Source organism: Gadus macrocephalus, chromosome 6 (assembly GCF_031168955.1).
Source record: "Gadus macrocephalus chromosome 6, ASM3116895v1".
NCBI lineage: Eukaryota > Metazoa > Chordata > Actinopteri > Gadiformes > Gadidae > Gadus > Gadus macrocephalus.
The window spans coordinates 13,925,307-13,945,998 of NC_082387.1; the positions used below are offsets into that span (position 1 = coordinate 13,925,307).

General features: G+C 41.9%; 1 protein-coding gene across 1 annotated transcript; it reads right to left on the reverse strand.

Moving 5' to 3' along the window:
- Nucleotides 1-1,038: 1,038 nt before the first annotated feature.
- LOC132459646 (arrestin domain-containing protein 3-like) lies at nucleotides 1,039-19,852 on the reverse strand. The gene is made up of 6 exons (XM_060054302.1): nucleotides 19,492-19,852; nucleotides 6,460-6,517; nucleotides 6,024-6,165; nucleotides 3,926-4,022; nucleotides 3,175-3,431; nucleotides 1,039-2,982 (listed from the first exon to the last, which is right to left on the reverse strand). Exons 1-6 carry the CDS (start codon nucleotides 19,847-19,849, stop codon nucleotides 2,425-2,427), a joined length of 1,470 nt encoding a protein of 489 aa, XP_059910285.1. The 5' UTR covers nucleotides 19,850-19,852; the 3' UTR covers nucleotides 1,039-2,424.
- Nucleotides 19,853-20,692: the final 840 nt, after the last annotated feature.

A 20,692-nucleotide genomic window follows, 5' to 3' on the forward strand; every position in this document is an offset into this window, starting at 1 on the left:
TGACTAAAACCTTTTGAGTTTTCGTCGGACTAAAACCTTTGGAGTTTTCGTCGGACTAAAACTAGACTAAAACCTTTTGAGTTTTCGTCAGACTAAAACTTTCAAAGATAGAAATGACTAAAATGGGACTAAAACTAAGAAGCATTTCGTCAAAAAGACTAAGACTAAACGCTGCTGCCCTGAAGGCTTTCCATCGAATCCTTGCACGAGAATCTAATTCATTAGTGGCTGCATCATCTTGCCCCTCTCCACCACATCTTGCCCCTCTCCACCACAACGGCACCTCATCCGTAGAGGCTCGGGATTCAAACTGGCAACCCTCCGGTTACCAGTCCAAATCCTTAACCAGTATGCCACGGATGCCCCACTGCGAAGGGTCCTCTGGCGAATTGGGGAGAAAAGTTCATCAAATCAGCCTTGGATAAACATGCTCTCCTCTCAGTTTAATGTTGTGTCTTACAGTCCCTGGACAGCCTGTTCTGATGGCTTGATAACCCTGTGTCATTACAAGGTCAAGGCAGTCATGAAATATCTCAAGAGCATAAGGCCTTCATCTGCCGTTTTACCCCCCCCCTCCCTCCTCCCCAAATACACACACATAGGCAAGGCAAGGCAACTTTATTTCTATAGCACATTTCATAGACGAGGCAGACTCAAAGTGCTTCACATAGGAAAATTTTCATACAATACAATTCATTAAAAATTAATTAATAGAAAAAATCTGTGAGGAACTCGGATTAGAGCCGCTGCTCCTTTACTTAGAAAGGAGTCAGCTGAGGTGGTTCGGGCATCTGGTAAGGATGCCCACTGGGCGCCTTCCTTGGGAGGTGTTTCAGGCACGTCCAGTGGGGAGGAGACCTCGGGGAAGACCCAGGACTAGGTGGAGAGATTATATCTCAACACTGGCCTGGGAACGCCTCGGGATCCCCCCGTCAGAGCTGGTCAATGTGGCCCGGGAAAGGGAAGTCTGGGGCCCCCTGCTTGAGCTGCTCCCCCCGCGACCCGACCCCGGATAAGCGGATGACGATGAGGAAAAAAAAATTATGCAAAAAAATTGTAAAATAGATAAGGATTAGAAAACTATTTTAGAAAGTGCAAAATGTAGACAATAAAGGTAAAGTTAAAAAGGCCTTTTTCTTTTAGAAAGTGCAATGTATTTAAGATTAAGCAGAAAGCTAAGCAAACATAAACGTCTTCAGTCTTGTTTTAAAAGTGGTATGTGTTGGGGCAAATCTTAAATCCTCAGGGAGTTTATTCCAGCTATTTGTTGCACTAAATCCGGCTTTCCCATGTTTCGTGTTTACACAAAACATGAGTGCTCCCACATCAGCACTGGCTCCCCACAGGGCTGCGTGCTGAGCCCTATACTCTACACTCTCTACACCAATGACTGCATCCCCAGCTACCCCAGCAATACCATCATTAAGTTTGCGGATGATACAACAGTGGTGGGGCTCATCTTAGGTGGGGATGAGACTGCATATAGGGAGGAGGTCCAAAGAATATCTACATGGTGTGCGGAGAACAACCTCATCCTCAACACCTCAAAGACCAAAGAGCTAATCATTGATTATAGGAGGAATAAGCCTGACTTGGACAATAAACACCAAGGCACTTCTGAAAAAGGCCCAACAGAGACTGTATTTCCTAAGGTTCCTCAGGAAGAACAATCTTCAGGAAAAAATGCTGTTGACCTTTTATCGCTGCACCATCTGGCTGTGGTTTGCAAGTTGCACTGCAGCTGAGAGGAAAGCACTCCAGAGGGTCATAAAAACGGCCCAAAAAGTCATTGGATGTCCTCTTCTCTCTCTTGAGGATGTCTACAATAGACACTGCCTCAGGAGAGCTCATAGCATCCTGAGAGACTCATCCCACCCAGGCCCTAACCTGTTTGAACTGTTGCCCTCGGGGAGGCGCCAGGGCAATCAGATCAAAAACAAACAGGCTAAAAAACTGTTTCTACCCCAGAGCTGTTATTTCTCTAAATAATCCAGAATTATAAATGATTGCATTATCATACCAATCTGACCTTTAAAATTGGCTGAAATTTTTAAATATATATTTGTTTTTGAATTCTTTAACATTCTATATCTATATATATATTTAGCTTTTTTTAAAAAGCACTTATTTTGAGAGCCCCTACCCCAATCTGTTAGTGGTTGCAGCAGGAATGCAAAAGTTGCCATATTTTGACGTAGGCAACCTTGCGTTCGGCAGATTATGCGAAACTTCCTTTATACTGTGTCTACGGCTGAAGCCTTTTTTGTCTCAGTAATACTAGTAATACTCACATACACACAACTATAGATGCACATACACTTACACAAACAAACCACCCTCAACAGCCCTTGACAAACACATGCCGGCTCACACAACTACACACACGTATGCACACTAACACACACAGAAACTCCCCTGAACTATCTAATAAAAACACTGTCCAATGTCACCGGAGCCCCCGGAGCCGCCGGTGGAGGAACCGGGCCCCACGGAGGGGGAGAACGGTGGAGCACGGGGGCGTGCGACGAGGGCTGGGCCGGGGGTCCACATGGAGACTTGTTCTGTGGCACGGACTTTGTAATAAGCTGTTCCCATGGCACCGGGCGCAGAGGGAAACGGGGCAGGCTGAGCCCCAGGCAGCTGCGGGTATACGGGATGGGCCAGCGGCCGCTGTGGGTCAGCACCGAAGCCCGGGCCCCAGGCTGGGGGCCCGGAGGCTGCTAGGGGGCCAAAGGCTGCTGGGGACCGAAGGCTGCTTGGGGGCAGAAGGCTGCTGAGGGACCATAGGCCTGCTGATGCAGAGCTGGCTGAAAGAAGGCAGCAGGGGGGAGGGAAGTCGCTGTTGCTTGGGCCCCCGTATGCTACAGGGGGGTACGGCTGGTTCATTCCTCCAGGCCCTGGGTTTAACATGAAGCTGGAAGGGGCAATGACCAGTGGAAAATTGATCTCTGGGTCTGTGGCAAAGCTGATGTCCAAGTACACCTAGGGAAACGAGTACACAGTGAGATGTCAACCCAATACCCATTCATCATTTGCATGACTTTTTATTGTAAAATATATATTTGGGTAGGCCTAAATTGGGGAACATGCTACTTCCTAACGGTCTGCACTTTATTTCCACAACCTTCTTTGAATTTAGGCATAAACTAATTTGTCATCACATTGAGTTCATACCTTCAAATAATGTTCAACTGAAAGGATTTCACAGTTCTGGATGGATAGGATAGTGTCAGGAGGGATCTTCAATGTACAAGAGACTGTTTTTTCACTTTTCTTCTCAATAACCTCCCCAACTAACTTACAGATTTCACTCCAACTGTACTTTGTAGAGCCTAGCACACGGTACGTAACATTCTGCCTCAAAGAGAACTTGGGGGTTATGTCTTTTGAGGATGTGTTTTTGACTTTAACAGTAACTGCCACAGTTTGACCTATGGAAAAAAATATATATTAAATTAACAGATAAGTCCACACATATTCACATCAAACAACTATGTGGAACTGTGTGTTGTAGTGTGTTTAGAGTGGCTGCAAACTGGGTGTTGCGGTTGGGGCAAAGCGGAAGATATGGCCGCCTGTTTGTGAAGCAACATCGTGTCGTTCGTCTAGCAGCCTATAGGTACCTCGTGGTGATTGGGTGCAAAAAGACCCGCCACCATTGTTGGTCAATATAAAATGTGGTGTCATACTCTTAAATATCAAGCAAGCATATTCTTCAATCGACAAAGATCTAAGTAAGGTCAACTTCATGTGTATTTCCCATTTTTGTATGTGACACATAAGCTATTCAGGGGTGTGTGTGTGTGTGTGTGTGTGTGTGTGTGTGTGTGTGTGTGTGTGTGTGTGTGTGTGTGTGTGTGTGTGTGTGTGTGTGTGTGTGTGTGTGTGTGTGTGTGTGTGTGTGTGTGTGTGTGAGACACATTACCCGGGGCGTAGACTCCGCCCTCCACAAACGCCTCCATGTGTACGGATCTTTTGGAGAAGATTCCTATGTCTTTATCCACTTGGCCAACCTGGCGGGTCTAGAGTTGAACATGGTGAGTAGGGTCATTGTTCGTAAATGTTGGCCTAACTGATCAGCTACAGGTAGGTGAACCGGTCTGATACATGGCTTAAGTAACTTAAACATCCTGAAATTAAGAGGTTCCTGAAATTAGGTGGAGATAAACACATGACAGTTAGTCTCACAGTGATGCTATAATGTGTCCAATATAATTCAAATGTAGCCCAATATTGAACAATGGATGCATACAATGGTAATACTTTTCTCTATAACCTCCTTTAAGTAACTTTTTAAATCTTTTTTTCGTGAGATAAGTAAATCAAGTAATCCAGCCCTACCAAATGTGAATAGAAATTCTTCTTCTTTTCAAAAAGTTTAAACTTAATTTTGATTTAAGTTAAGTGATTTTAATTGTAGTTGAATACACATTATTGCTTGTTGCTGTCCAAATGTTCAGGGCTTTGTCCAGAGGGGAATGAAGCCACATTTCCAACTCCCAGATGATGACCTTGTGACAACCCCAAAGAATTTAAATATAGATTGGATATGTCCATAAATATCTGGCCTCTGGCAATTTTTGACTCCTCCACAAACAGTTACTTTTTTAAATACCGGATTAATCCGGAAGTAAAGTGAGGGCTCTGAATTGATTCTGTCACTATGCAAGGCAATGCAAGACAAGGCATATTTCTTTGTATGGCACATTTCATACACTTGGCAATTGAATGTGCAAAAGTAAATGAGAAAATAAAAAAGACATGTAAAAACAATGTGCATTAACAGCATCTAAAAAGAGTTTGGTCTTATCTCTTGTTTTAAAAATGGTGACAGTTTTTTTTTTTTTTATGGTCTCTGAAAGCTGGTTCCAGAGATGGATGGCATTGTGGCTAAAAGCTGCTTCACCCTGCTTTTTTTTTTCTGACGGTCGGTTTCAGGAGTAATTGTTTATGTTGTGATCTAATGGACCTTGTTTGGGAATATTGCTTAAACATGTCATGTAAGTAGTTTGGCCCAATCCCCTTCAAAGACTTAAAAACAAGCAGAAGTGCTTTAAAATAAATTCTGTAACTAATTGGGAGCCAGTGCAGGGACTTCAAGATTGGGGTGATGCAATCTCTACTTTTTGTTTTAGTGAGGACCCGGTCTACACTATTCTGTATAATTTGAAGTGGTTTTATACTATTCAATTATCTATTTCATAAATACAATGACAGAGACTTTCAACAGGGTTGTAGTCATTAGGTATTAGCGGTAGATAAATTTGAGTGTCATCAGCGTAACTGTGGTAGGCGATTGAGTTCTTCTTTATAAGTTGACCAAGCGGCAGCATGTAAAGGTTAAATAATAGTGGACCCAAGATTGAGCCCTGGGGAACTCCACAGATCAAAGATGTAGAGGAATAGTTTTGAACTGTAACAGACATGCTCCTGTCTAATAGGTAGGATTTGAGTCACCTGATTACAACACCAGTGAAACCAACCCAGTGCTCTAGTCACTGAAGTAATATGGTGTGGTCCACAGTGTCAAAGGCTGCACTGAGGTCCAGTAATACTAGGATTGATGCCTTTCCTGAATCTGTATTTAGCCAAATGTCACTTGTGACTTTGGCAAGAGCTGTTTCGGTACTGTGGTTGGCCCGAAAACCTGACTGAAAGTTGTCAAGGCAGTTGTTGAGCGTTAGAAAAGAGGTTAGTTGATTAAAAACAATTTTTTCAATAATTTTTCCAATGAACGGTAGGTTGGATATGGGCCTTTATATAGGAGCAGTGGGTAGCCACACATTGCAGGGGGACCAACTTTACCCTAGTGCCTAGGTCAAGGGCACCGGCAGGAGTATTCACCTAACCCCATGGATGGTTTTCGATGTGTTGATGGAAACTAGAGCACCCAGAGGAAACCTAACTGAACACGAGAAGAACATACTGACTCCATACAGAAAGCTGCCCCCCCCATTGAACCAATGACCTTCTTACTGAGCCACCCAACCTGTTACCAGGTCAAATACGCCAGGTCTACATACCATCAGGAGGCTTGAAATGGCCTTCGATGCAAAGTCGATCTCCTGTTTTACGTTGCTGTCCAACCTCCAGCTCCTTGAAAGCTTGGCTTCCAGTCTGTAGACGATCCTACCATGAGCCCCGTGGAAGGATGAGGGCAAACTCCTATTAAAGCACACAGAGCAGAACAAATAAAATAATCAGAACTGTTCATGTGTGAGAAAAAAGTAACGTAAGTGGCTGGTGTGTTTCAACAAATGTGAAATATAGGATGTATTGTACTGTGGAAACCAGATACATTTGCATTCTTGGTCTGCCCCTATTGATAAAGCCCTATGGAAATCGAAAATGAACTGAGAATTCCCAGTCTCACATGCATTAGCGAATTTGCCTGGGGATGTAAGGCTTGTTGCATTCTGTTACCTTAATAACAATTGGATTGAGAATGAAATTACCTACCCGGATGGAATTTTGATGCTGAATTTATACGAGTGATTTCCCTTGGAGATTTCAGTGTCTGCATGAGAAATGTCATTGTGTTAAATATATAGTTAGCATGATAAGAGTTTATAAAGGGAATGTGGTCATACTTGATTTTAAAATAACAGTGCACTTGACTGCTATAGAAAGTCAAGCAACGTGTAAACTTATTCTTAATCTCACATGTTGAAAGGTTGAAGTCTGTGTTGCAGGGTTAATTTTCCAACAAATTTGCTTGTTGGTGATAGACATTTAAACTGTTATCCATTGAATTTGTTGTTGTTGGGTATCACAAAATGGAATGTAAGACGAAAAAGAGGTACTATTTTAGCGGTTTGCGCTTGATTCTCATTTCCCCACAATGCATTGCATGACATCACGTTGGGGAGACGACAGACCACAGCCGAATAGAGTGGCGAAGTCACGCCCCTTCCGGTAGGGCTCATGGGACCTATGAGATCGAAAAATATGAATGGGTGTCAATGGAGAGAAAATTATTATTTTCTGGTCCCGGTCTTTATATGCCCTGGATTACACATATGTTGTTTGTGGATTTAAAGGATAATTTTTCATGCAAAGAGTTCGACCGTTTATTGTGCAATTGTTCAGATAAAGGCTGTAGAGAAAACACAACGAGAAAGACTACACGGCTCGTATGTGACGTCACGCTCCCTGCGACTGGCGTGGAGAAGACCGACAATCTTCCCATCGGCATAACTGAAACTCTGCACGTGCCCCGATTTATAATGGTTTTCACCTCTTTCGATGCTTTTATCCTCCCCTTGGAAAAAGCGGTGAAGTGGGGCAGAGAGATCGCCATCTCTGTGCCGAGTTCCAAGGGCGGGTGTGGTGACGTATATCATATGCGTCGAGAGCAGCGAAGAGCTGTAGTTCACAAAGCGGCCTCACATAAAACCTAAAATTATAACTTCTTCACGAACATTTTTAGTTTTCTTTGCATGAAAAATTATCATTTAAATCCACAAACAACATATGTGTAATCCAGGGCATATAAAGACTGGGACCAGAAAATAATTATTTTCTCTCCATTGACACCCATTCATATTTTTCGATCTCATAGGTCCCATGAGCCCTACCGGAAGGGGCGTGACTTCGCCACTCTATTGAGACCCTTGAGAGTAGAGACTAGTAAGAGAGTGTTCAGCCGATCATACAGATAATAGATGAATGCAAAGATATAGCCGCCGAGACGAAGGTCTGGTGAATAAATGTTTTAGTATATACTACACGCAAACACTCCGAAAATAAACAAGATAACACTTTTGGCCGGGATTTATTTCTTTTTATCAGCGGTTTATATGTTTTTATTAGCGTGACGAGACGACCGTCACGCAATGAAAACAATATCCCGAGTTTGAGTTCTCAATCATGGGATATTGCCCAATATCCCGAGATAGCAATCAAATTGCGCCATCTTAGGAGGTTCATGTGTAGCATATATAGGGGTCATCCTATGTTCCCCAGGTCCTATGTTCCCCGGGTGCAAAGGATTAGATTCAGGTTTAGGGTTATGGTTAGGGTGAGGGTTAACCCTAAACCTAACCCTAACCATAACCAATCGGAGGAGAGCCATTCTAACCAATCACAGGCGAATCAGAGGCGAAAAAGGCGGTGCTTGCCCCTACCATCCTACGAAAAAAAGATTTCCTATGTTCCCCTGTTACGGCCACATTGGCCTTTCGGTTGTCGTTGTATGTGTGCTACGTGTTTTGTCTGCCTTGCTCTCATAGGCCTGGACCCACATGTTCCAGGATGGGGGTGTGCCTGCGTACGGGGTGTGTCCCCGTGAACCGGATAAAAGTGGGCCTGGCCTGGAGAGATGCGGGCGGGAGATTTGATTTGTGCTTTGCACTATGATTGTTAAGATCTGTTTGATTCAATGCTTTTGAAGCAATTAAATGAAGAAACGTTTATTGTTCGCGCTGTCTCCTGCCCCGTTTCTTTGTTACGTTTGAGCCGCGTAACATCCCCGGTCACATACAACCCAGGGAACATAGGACCCGGGGAACATAGGACCCGGGGAACATAGGGTCATATGTACGCTCCCCATTTATAGATAGCCTATTTTTTGTGTCTATTATGCGTCCTGTGCATGCTCGATATTTCCCGGGGGCCGGGAGCCGGAAGTATAAGGAGACGATGGTCTCCTTATCGAGTACGTGTGTGAGTGGACAAGCGAGGAGAGCGAGCGGTAGCGCATGTCAGTTTAGTGAATGAACGAGTCAGGTTGTGTCTGTGCAAACGTGTACTGTTAAATCAGTGGAACTACGAATAAAGTACCCGGCCTGTCAATAATCGGTGGCCGCTTCGTTCCGACCTGTAAGCTGACCCACTGCCAGTCAAAGTGAACGGTGTTACCCAAGGACGGATTAACATGACCACAAACCAGCCAATTGTCTCTCTACATGAACAAAATGGGCATGTATCTGATACGGCAGGGTTTAAAATAGATATGAAAGCATTCACTGCAATTATCCCATGTAGTACTCGCCAATGAAGATCACCAATGTTTTTAGCCAACGGTGGCTTGTACATGCCCCAGGCAGGTTTTGTCTCTCCTTTGACCATAAAATGTTCTCTCCAGGGTGTATCCTTTCTAGTCTTTAGTTTCCCTTTATTCATAGCTTTAACACACACTTTATACAGAGTTTTCCCCTTAATACAGTCCAGTGCCATCCACTCCTTACTCCCCACCTCCAGAAGAGGGCTCAGCACCTCAGAGTCTGTTACACCTCAGAGTCTGTTAGTTTGGCCTTAACAGCCAACCGCGGAAAAGGGTCATTCTGATCTGGTATCTTCAGTCCATTACACCAGTCTTTAAGTAGTTTACGTTCCTCTTCTGATACAGTATTCCTAAGGCTTGCAAGAAGTTGTTCCGCGATGCAAATCGAGTGGATCTCCAGTTTGGCAGCCAGTGCCATTGTGTCAGCTATATTCCCTCCAGTCAGTTGTAAAAAGGTTTTCACTGTCACACAACACCACATCTGATTATCCAGGTTGCCAGGGAATCTCCAGCCGTGCTCCTTTTAGAATTGGCTCCCTTAGAAGCCAGTGAAGTGATGGATTAGAGTCCAAAGCAGTTTTATCCATCATATTCCACATTTTAAAAACACTTGCATAGAAAAGTGGCAAACATTTAAGATTAAAGAAAGATGAGTCAAGAGCAGTGACGGACTTGACGGTCTGGCATTCGGGCAAATGGCATTCTGGGAATTTCAAAACCGAATCAGACCGCGTCTGCGTATATAGGGGGTTGTTGGAAGTTGAAAGTTGGAAGATACCAGTCTGCTGAGGTTACTATGAGTATGAACTATGAATCGAGGAATTAAGCAACAGAAGGGAGGAGCGGAGAAAAAGAGAGCGAAATCCAGGAAATTACTGTTGGCTGACAGTGAAAAATGAGCAAAAGTGACCGATTTGTTTTTTAAGCCGCCAAGTGCAGCTTCAGCTAGTAGCACCAGCGCTAGCACTAATATTCAAGACACTGAACAAACAGACCAGGCGCAGGGAGTAAGACAGGATGACAGTGAGGACAGTCAGTCTTTATGCATATTAAAGTTAGAGAGTTCATCACCAATGGGGCTACAAAAGTGTGTGTTATTTCCGTGCATATGGGTCAATGTTTGAACATCACTATCCTCCCTAATAGCTACAATAACATAATCTGCGTATGCAGAGAGAAAATATGGAGCAATACCATCAACTACCCTGACCCCTCTCATCTCTTTCCTAAGCCTACACAGTAAGGGTTCGATTGCAATTGAGTAAAGCATACCCAAGACACTACAACCCTGTCGAATACCCCTGCCAATGCTAAAAGGAGCGCTTAACCCACCATTGACTTTCAGTACACTTTCAACCTCACTATAGAGCACCCTGATCATAGCAATGAAACCAGGGCAGAAACCGAAAGCCTCCAACACTTTCCGGAGGTATTGGTGCTCCACCCGGTCAAAAGCCTTCTCTTGGTCCAAAGAAATAAAACCAAGCTGGGGATCCAATGAGTTTGAGATGTCCAAATAGTCTCGAATTAACACAATGTTATCTCTAATCGATCTGCCAGGGATGCAATAGGACTGGTCAATATGAACAACCTGATCCATCACGTCCCTCAGACGATTTGCCATGCTTTCGAGATAATCTTGTAATCAGTACACAGATTTACTGGCCTCCAGTTTTTAACCTCACAGAGGTCACCTTTTTTAGGTAGAATAGTGAGGACAGCCCTCCTGCAGCTAAGAGGAATACAACCTTTCTCCATACTGTCATTTAAAACAGCCAGAAGGTCTTCCCCTAGAAAGGACCAAAAAGCTTTGAAAAACTCCACTGGAATGCCATCGATCCCTGGTGCTCTGCCCTTTTTCATGCCCTCTAGTGCAACTGTTAGCTCCTGCATTGTAATACGGTGTCCCATTTCAGCTCTTTTTTGCTCAGATATTTGAGGTATGTTACTGAGAAAAAGGGTTAGACCGTCTGGGTTGTCGCTGTATTCACAGGTGTATAATTGAGAGAAGACCTCTGCAGCTCTTCTCCTAATATCAGATGATTCTGTGAGTTCGCATCCATCAGCAGATCCATCTCCGCACTGTTGCTTTACGAATACTATGGCATATCGGATTATCATTAGCATATCGGTGTGTGTGTTGTCATGTAGGCTATAGACTAATTGTCTTGGCTTGCATCCGCGAAATATGGTAATGTTATTGGCCTACTGCATATTGAGAAAATGTAGATCGGTATTGCGCAACAATCTGGAGATGGGGACCCCCGAATATTGACGGGTATTTTGCACGCTGGGTAAAAGCTTAAAAATAAATACTAGGCAAAGATGTTGTTACTGGAACTAGTAGGCAGGTGGGACCGCCTACCATCAAAATGTAGGATATCTAATCGGAAATGTGTTTACAAAGTCGAGGGAAAGATTTAATTAGGGATTATCTGGGAGGGGATTTCACAGGTGGGACTGGCAACTTTAAGTGAGCCCATAGCTAGCATTATGCCTTCTACTTCTAGATCTTCTGGTTCACCGGTAGGCTACTTATCTGCATGACATAACGACATAATCACTGTCACTAGATATAAAGAAAACGTTGACTTTCACTCTGGGCTATTCACTCACAGTAAAAAAAAAAGAAAAGTGTTTTTTTATTGTATGCTCTGCTGTTCATAGACTAGCTCCAGCGCTTGTTGCTGCGTTGCTAAATGATAGCAACTCTCCACTCATTCTCCTCTGACCATGCATTTAATTGGCTTTGACAGTTCTCGGCAATTCCTTATTCGCCCTCTCACGTCTCACAGGTTTGAAATTATACGGCTGTGGGCCATCATGTTATTTGTGGTTCTTGCCACCTCTTCGATGCCATGGTTCAAGTACGAGGCTCAGGCTACCTTCCACCACATCTGCTCAACATGACGTCATTGCCGAATGGCGTTAGAAAACACCTGTTACTACAAAAAAAATACAAAAACTGGACTTTAACACTGTTATGGAGACATTTTGTGAATGATATACATATTTTGAGTGCTGTATGTTTTTTTTTGTTTTTTTTAATGACAAACTGGTGATACTTTGTTGACACTGGTACTGTAACACGTTTACAGATCGAAAAACAATTAATTGAATTTGGAATCTATTCATTGTAATGCCGTAATTCGTCCACGCAGCAGAGCAGCAGAGCAGCCACCATCCACCTTGCCCAGGCTACCTCCAGCAGGCCAGCCCAGGCTACCTCCAGCAGCCCAGGCTACCTCCAGCAGGCCAGACTAGGCCCAGCAGCCCAGGCTACCTCCAGCAGGCCAGACTAGGCCCAGCAGCCCAGGCTACCTCCAGCAGCCCAGACTACCTCCAGCAGCCCAGGCTAGCTCCAGCAGCCCAGGCTAGCTCCAGCAGCCCAGGCTAGCTCCAGCAGCCCAGGCTAGGCCCAGCAGCCCAGGCTACCTCCAGCAGGCCAGGCTAGGCCCAGCAGGCCAGACTACCTCCAGCAGGCCAGACTAGGCCCAGCAGCCCAGGCTACCTCCAGCAGCCCAGGCTAGGCCCAGCAGCCCAGGCTACCTCCAGCAGCCCAGACTACCTCCAGCAGCCCAGGCTACCTCCAGCAGCCCAGGCTACCTCCAGCAGCCCAGACTACCTCCAGCAGCCCAGGCTACCTCCAGCAACCCAGGCTAGGCCCAGCAGCCCAGGCTAGCTCCAGCAGCCCAGGCTAGCTCCAGCAGGCCAGGCTAGGCCCAGCAGCCCAGGCTAGCATCAGCATCAAACTCAAGCACTACCGGTAAAAACTTCTCCTTTTTTTTAAATTACTGTTGCTATCAAATCAATCCACATCTATAAACATGGGCCCAAAAAAAACCCAACATGATGAGGAATCTCTTACTTTAACCACTGTGCATGAGCTTCTTGAGCAACAAAAAACTTTTTTCAAAGATCTGATGAATCAGCAAGAATCAAACTTCAAATCGTTTGTGAAAATGTTTGTCGATGCCACCAACCTAAGGGTTGACAACATTTTAAAAGATGTACAGGATATCAAAAACAGTTTGCAATACTCTCAAAAGGGCATGGATGATTTCCACAAAAAGCTGTCCGATAACTCTGCTGCCCTCAGTAAACTATCGAACCAGTGTCTTCTGGTACAACCCTCTATGGACATAATCACTAACAAATCTGAATATTTGGAGAGTCAATCAAGGAGAAACAACATCCTCATTGATGGAGTACTCGAGGAGAGGAATGAGACATGGCAAGCCACGGAAGCTAAAGCAAAACAACTGCTGGCTGAGAAGCTCGATCTTGACCCTAAACTAATCGAGATTGAATGTGCACGGCGCAATGGAAAATATAATGCGGAGTCCAACAGGCCTAGAACAATTTTTATGAAACTTTTGCGATTCAAAGATAAGGAAGAAATCCTGAGAAGAGGAAGCAAACTCAAAGGTTCTAAAATCTATGTCAACGAGGACTTCACCGAACGTGTGCGACAGAAACGCTCCGAACTGTGGCCACAGCTCAAAGAAGCACGGGACAGGGGAATGGTGGCCTATCTGCGCTACGACCAGCTCGAGTCACAACACCTCGCCCAACTTAAAATGCTGTTAATTCCTTCCAAACTCATCTTTTAACAGTGATTCTCTTATTATGATGACCAACAACCTAGATATTTCTCCCTACTTACATGCTGACCCTGATAGTGACAACATTGACCCTGAGAACACATTAAACTCATGTAATTATTTTACTGAAGACTCTTTAAAATCAGTCTGTGTAGGAAAAAATATAAAAGATTTTAATTCCTTCACACTATTTCACTTGAATGTGAGAAGCTTACCAAAGCACTTTGAGTCTCTAACTGACTATCTTACATTATTACCTCTTCATTTATCGATAATGGGTTTTACTGAAACTTGGTTAAATGATTCTAAAGTGTCTTTTTATCCCATGAACGGCTATGATCATCTCTATCACCACAGAAAAGATAGACCAGGGGGCGGTGTATCACTCTATGTGAAAAATTCTATCAAATACATCCTGCGAGAAGATCTATCAACTGATATTGCCAATACAAATTCTCATGTTGAATCCATCTTCATAGAGGTAGTGAATGCACCATGTTTTTCTGGCCGTACTGTCATTGGCTGTGTTTACAGACCGCCAAATGGAAATGTTAACTCCTTTGTTGATAATCTGGACAAGCTTTTGAATTCCATTGAGAAAGAAAAGAAGCCGTGCTTCATACTAGGGGATTTTAACATAAACTTACTTCACGCCAATTCAGAAACATTTTTGAACACATTATTTGCTAATGCTTTCTTTCCCCTGATATCACAAGCCACTAGAATAACTTCATCAAGTAAATCTATAATTGACAACATCATTACCAACCATACAAATAAAAACGGATTATCTGGTATATTATCAACTGATATATCAGACCATCTTCCTATTTTTACAGTTTATCACTCCAATGAAATAGGTCAAGATATTACCAGAGTGTTGTTAAGGAACTTCAAGATGTCTAATGTGAAGAAATTTGAAAATAATTTATCTAGTAATCAATGGAATTCAACTTTGTCAACTTATGATTTGATTAAAGCATACTCTAGTTTTAACAATGAATTCTTTGGCATTTTCAATCAATCCTTTCCATTGGAAAAACAATCCATTAAGCCCAAAATCCACAAATCTTGGCTGACCAAAGAGCTCAAAAAAAGCATATCAAAAAAACACAAACTATACAAAGACTATTTGACAAATCCCTCTCCCCTGAACTTTAATATGTATTCAAAGTACAGAAATAAACTCAACCATATGTTGAGAAAATCTAAGAGAAATCATTACCAACAGAAATTGAATACATCAAAAAATGATATGAAGAAGACATGGGCCATTATTAATGAAGTTATCAACAAACCCTCATCAAAAAATAATTCTGAGAGCATATTTTATAATAACGATTCTAGAATTGAGGATCCCATTGAAATTGCTGAAGAATTCAATACTTATTTTGTCAATATTGGTCCCGCTTTGGCTGCAAAAATCCCTCTAACACCACTCTATTCTAACAGTACAGGACCTCCTTCCAGTCAATCAATGTTTCATTTTTCTACTGTGGACGAAAAAGAAATATGGGATATTGTATCAAGTCTAAAGTCAACAAGTGCTGGTTTTGATGATCTCAAAATGAAATTAGTGAAGCAGTGTCTCCCCACCATTGTAAAACCACTGTGTCATATTTTTAACTGTTCTCTTCAATCAGGTGTAGTACCAGACCAACTGAAATGGGCTAAGGTTATTCCCATATTTAAAAAGGGGGATCCATCACTATTTTCAAATGATAGACCAATTTCTTTATTACCTTGCTTCTCCAAAATTCTCGAAAAAATTGTATATAATAGATTAATTGCACATCTTAAAGATAATAACTTATTGTATGATTATCAGTTTGGTTTCCGTGCCAAACATTCTACCTATATGGCCCTGGTCCAATTAGTTAACAGAATATCTACAGCTTTGGACAACAAGGAACTCACAATTGGAGTGTTCATTGATTTATCCAAGGCTTTTGATACCGTTGATCCGAATATATTATTAACTAAGCTACAGGCTCATGGGGTTTCTGGGACTGAGCTTAATTGGTTTAAAAGTTATCTGTTCAACAGGAAACAGTATGTAGTATGGAATGGAGCTAACTCGACTTACAGTCATCTACAGTGTGGAGTTCCTCAAGGTTCCATACTTGGACCTCTTTTATTCCTTATTTATATTAATGATTTGCATTTAATATCTGATGAAGCTCTTTTTATTTTGTATGCCGATGACACAAATATTTTCATTACCGATAAAGATGAACACAAGTTGATAGATCGAATGAATAGCGTACTCGATCGGCTGGATAACTGGTTCAAATTCAACAAATTATCCCTTAATGTAGAGAAGTGTGCTTATATGATATTTAAGCCTAAAAATATTATTCTATCCGATCCTATCCAGCCAATTTTTATGGCGAACAATGCACTTGCTAATGTTTCCAATGTTAAGTTCCTTGGGGTTTTTATTGACCATAAGCTCAATTGGAAAAATCACATATCACAGGTGTCCAATAAATTGGCTAGAAACATTGGGGTTATTAGACGGGTAAGACACGTGCTGTCAAGGAAAATTTGTATGGATTTATATTACTGCCTTATTTATCCCTTTATATCCTATGGTAATATAGTATGGGCTAGTACATACAAAACCAGTGTAAATTCGATTTTTCTGTTACAGAAAAAATTTGTTAGATCTGTAACCAACTCCAGTTGGGACGCTCATAGTGCTCCATTATTTCGGAATCTGGAGTTGCTAAGCATATATGATGTGAATACTCTTCAGATCGGCACTTTTGTTTTTCAGTTTTTCAATAATTTACTTCCTTCATCTTTTAACAGTTTTTTTATAACCAGGTCACAGATCCATAGTCATCAGACCAGATCTGTAGATCTCCTTCACCGGCAATTTTTCAGAACAAATCTGGGACAGTTTTCTATTAGGGACAGAGGTCCAGTCGTTTGGAACAGTTTTCCAGCTACTCTACGTAAACACTCATCTTTAGCTACTTTCAAAAAATACCTTAAAATGTACCTAATTTTAAAAGCCTATGATAATATGATAAACTGAATGTATGCTGTATTGTCTTTTTGCTTGTTAGTAACATCTTTACTTTGCTTTCTTACTTTTACTCAAATGTATTCTCATTTTTGTAAAATGACTTTGTAGTTGTTTGATCTCTATAATTCTACTTTTGTTTGTCTTTTTTTTTTTTTACTTTATTTTCTTTACCTTATTGTATTTTAATGTCAGGTGGACATCCTTAATAAGCCCTTCGGGGTTTCTTTTGTCCCACCCGTGCATCTATGTATGTCTATGCAAATCTTCTTGCCTTTTTTTTTTTTTAATCTTGTTTATTTGCACAAATAAAAAAACCAAAAAAAACAAACAAAACATATGTTCCCAATGTATAGGATTCACTTTGGCAGAATGTTTTTTTCCTCCGAACCGATCTCATTTAAATGCGAAGAAGGAGCTGTCTTTCAGCTCTCTAGAATACCAGACACTAAACAGCATAAACAGATAGTCCTGCTTATATCACGGGCATGTTTTGGGTTTCACAAACGGTTTTACTATGTGAAAGGCCGTTTTTTAAGACCGGTTCTAACCGAAAAACTTTGGGGCCAGACTTAATCCGATTATATATGGAAATAACACTGAATAGATTACAAATTCATTGTTTGATCAATGAACATGTCACTGTACCAGAGGTAACTGAGTATTACCAGCCGCATAACACAGAATAGATTATTAATACCTTGTTTTTTATCAATAAAAATTGCACAATACCAGGTAACCAGTATGTCATTAAGAAAACTATGTTCGAAAAAACTCGACTTGTTTCCTGATCACACAACACTGGCTGCGAATAGGATGCGGACATCAGCTTGGTTTCACATGTCCAGGGGCGCAGATGGGATTTTTGAACTGGGGGGGACCAAGCTGTCAGCAAATTATTTCAACTCAATAAGTTATTTTTGTGTAATTTGGGCTTTAACTAGCGCTCAAGTAGTTACTTTCGTAATAGCCTATGGGCCAATGGTTTGCACTGAAAAGGGTCAGGTTGATTTGGCTTTGTATATGTCATTATCATGTCAACTTCCTTTCCATCTGTGTCGCCTCCTGTCCCTCCTTGTTCTGTCCCTGCTTCTTCTGTCTATTCCTTCTTTCCCTCCTTCCTCATTCAGTCTTTTTCTACTGTGGCTGTCCCCTTCTTCTGTCTGTATTCCTTCTTTCCCTCCTTCCTCATGCTGTCTTTTTCTACTGTGGCTGTCCCCTTCTTCTGTCTGTATTCCTCCTTTCCCTCCTTGTTCTGTCCCTGCTTCTTCTGTCTGTATTCCTTCTTTCTCTCCTTCCTCATGCAGTCTCTTCCTTGACTGACTAGGGCCTGCTTCACTGTCATCAGGAATTGCCTGCAGGCCAGGAGGATAATGTTGACATTTTAAATCTTATAATTTCACTTAACAGTTGCTTATTAGTGTGCCTGGAAAAGCACACTACTACTATCCACCATAGTTATTATAATATTGTATTCTTCTCTACGTTATTCGGTCGACTACTCCTCCCAGTTTTGGTCGCACACACACAAAAAGGTACCAAAACGGCGGCTCGGTCGGGAGATTAGTGCTATGACTTTTCTAAGCCAAACTGTTTGCAGATAAATCTCCAAAAATCAGGCCATAAAAATGTATGGGTGTGTATTGGTAGAATGTTCACAGCTAGAGTGTGTGACATTATCACTAGAGTGTAGGTAGGTAGCTAGCTAAAGAGAATGACAAGGTATGGGCCAGAGCCAGGCACACTCAAAATGTCTTTAGGAATTTTCTAAGATTATACATAAAAATGAAAAAAACATTAAAGCTATTCACCCACGGCATAACAATACTTTTATTTTACATTTAGCCTACTTCAGGTAAGAGTAAATGCCGTTTATTAATGTCACTAGCTACTCAACAATACAAAACGATTAGCTGCCACATCTGGGAAAGTCAACAGGCAACAGGCGTAGGATAGGATAGCCTACTTACTTAGTTTGTTTTTTAAAAAAACACTCTGATTGTTTTTTGCTGCTTCATTTTGTTTCTTCATTGCACCCGCTCTGTCATAATGATCACCGCAACAGGTACAGGCGCGGCTGAGCAACAGGTTCCTCTTTAGGACCCTGGGGAGTGAGAGTCGTGCCTTATGGTGTGTTCAATTTACACTGAAAGTCGGAACTTGGAGCTCGGAACAACGTAACCCCAAAGTTGAGTGCTCCCAGCGCGTCCCAGCCTCACAAACGTAAAAACAAAACATGTAACTACTTTTTACGTGAGTAGCAGATAGCATGAATTCTATGTCTGGCTGGTGAGATTAATCCGACTTTCTGAGTTGGAGATCCAACTTCACGGGGGGTTCTGATTACAATTCTGACTTGGAGCACGGAAATTCTGACATTCGTGCACAACTGGAACGCACCATTAGTCGAAGCACACAAACGCCAGGCTCTCAATGCGCGCTGCGTGTAAATTAGTCGAACTAACGGAACGTTAATCCTCTGTTTTACCGGCGGTGTTTGTCCCCTTATGTAGTCTAACTAACGGAACATCAATCCTCAGTTTTGCCGGCGATGTTTGTCGCCTTATGTAGGGACAGAGTGGGGGGGTCACTATGAATCTGAGGGGGACATGTCCCCCCCGTCCCCGTCCCCCATCTGCGCGCATGCACATGTCCCATCTGGTAATACTAACAGAAGACATTTGTATTCCATAATATATTTGGAATGATTGAAAGTCCATATGGGCAAATTCATTGTTGTTTGTTTACATGAACCTCTTGCAACTTTCTCACCACCATTCATCTAGTGGATGAAGGAAACATGTATAGGATGCTTTGATGTTTCCAAAGACATAGACCGTCGTTTCACTTACCTTTAGTGTTTTCAGGAATAAAAAAATGTTTACGTTTAAAGTACCGCGCGTGTGCTTCATAAATGATTTGGTAGTAGATAGGAATCCCTCGGCTCCAACGCACATTTGCGTCGCCTTTAAGTTTGACGAAAAAGGATTTAACTTTCGTATCTTTTTTCAAACACATCGTCACTGTGCCCGTTAAAGTGTCTCCCTCGGAAAACGTCCTTTCCTCGTTAATTGCATCGTAAGTCAAAGTTAAATCCTTTATTGTAAGCATTGTCTTAGTAGCGGTAACACCTTTTTGAAGAACTATCCAACGCGTAAGTAACGGTTGTTTTGGACTTGAGGAGTCTATCGTGGAGTTGTCCACGCCCATACAGACTTGATAGAGTGGCAAACATGGACCGCAACACAGCAGGCTTGTTGCCATCGCGAAAGTAAACCTCTACCGCCATCTGCTGTTTAATTTTGACACGTGCTTGAAAAGACCGGGACGTTATTTTTTTAGTAGTCAACGTATTAACTGCGGATCGATATGTGACGGATAGATTGGGTTACCTCGTATATCCGTGATTACCATTACCAATGCAATAAAAAAGTGTTACATATTTTTGAAGAAATAAAGGGACAAAGTAACTAACTAAAACGATCCACATATTCCCCATAAGCTTATGATGTGTGTTAAATAATAAAATAAAAAAAACTTGCTTGTGTGTTGAAACTAATGGGGAATAAAAAATGAAAATATGATAATATACACTATTAAATAAAACCTTTTAAAAAGGTTTTATTTTTAATAAAACTATGTTGTGATAGTGATTGGGTATGCAAAGGTAAAAGATCCTCACGTCCTCTCTGGTATTGTCACCAGAAAATCAGGTCTATGGATGCCTTTCAGAATCTCAGTTTCTGAAAGATAAAAGTGTTGTGAAAATGAATCACAAACACAGATAGACGTAGGCCTACATTCTTTTTTACCATGGAAATTAGTATAAGACATCAGCATTTTTAAAAATACATTTACACTTTACAGTACAAAGTAAACTTTTGTATCACTCTTTAAATCAAAGGTCAATGTTCCTTTAATGTTGTCTCCTTCTAAAAAGCCTCCGTTCACGTTTTACCGAAGACATATTGGTAGTCTATTCTTCAAGATGAAAGTGGTAGCCATGTGAGATGATTTAGTTAGTTAGGTAATTCTTATGTGGAAATCGTACAG

Coding starts and splice junctions, on each gene's coding strand:
- LOC132459646 (XM_060054302.1), bottom strand. CDS start 19,849: ATGGGCGTGGACAACTCCACGATAGACTCCTCAAGTCCAAAACAACCG. Junction 4,023..6,023: donor CCATTTCAAGCCTCCTGATG/GTATGTAGACCT, acceptor GTTCAACTCTAG/ACCCGCCAGGTTGGCCAAGT. Junction 3,432..3,925: donor GGGCGGAGTCTACGCCCCGG/GTAATGTGTCTC, acceptor TTTTTTCCATAG/GTCAAACTGTGGCAGTTACT.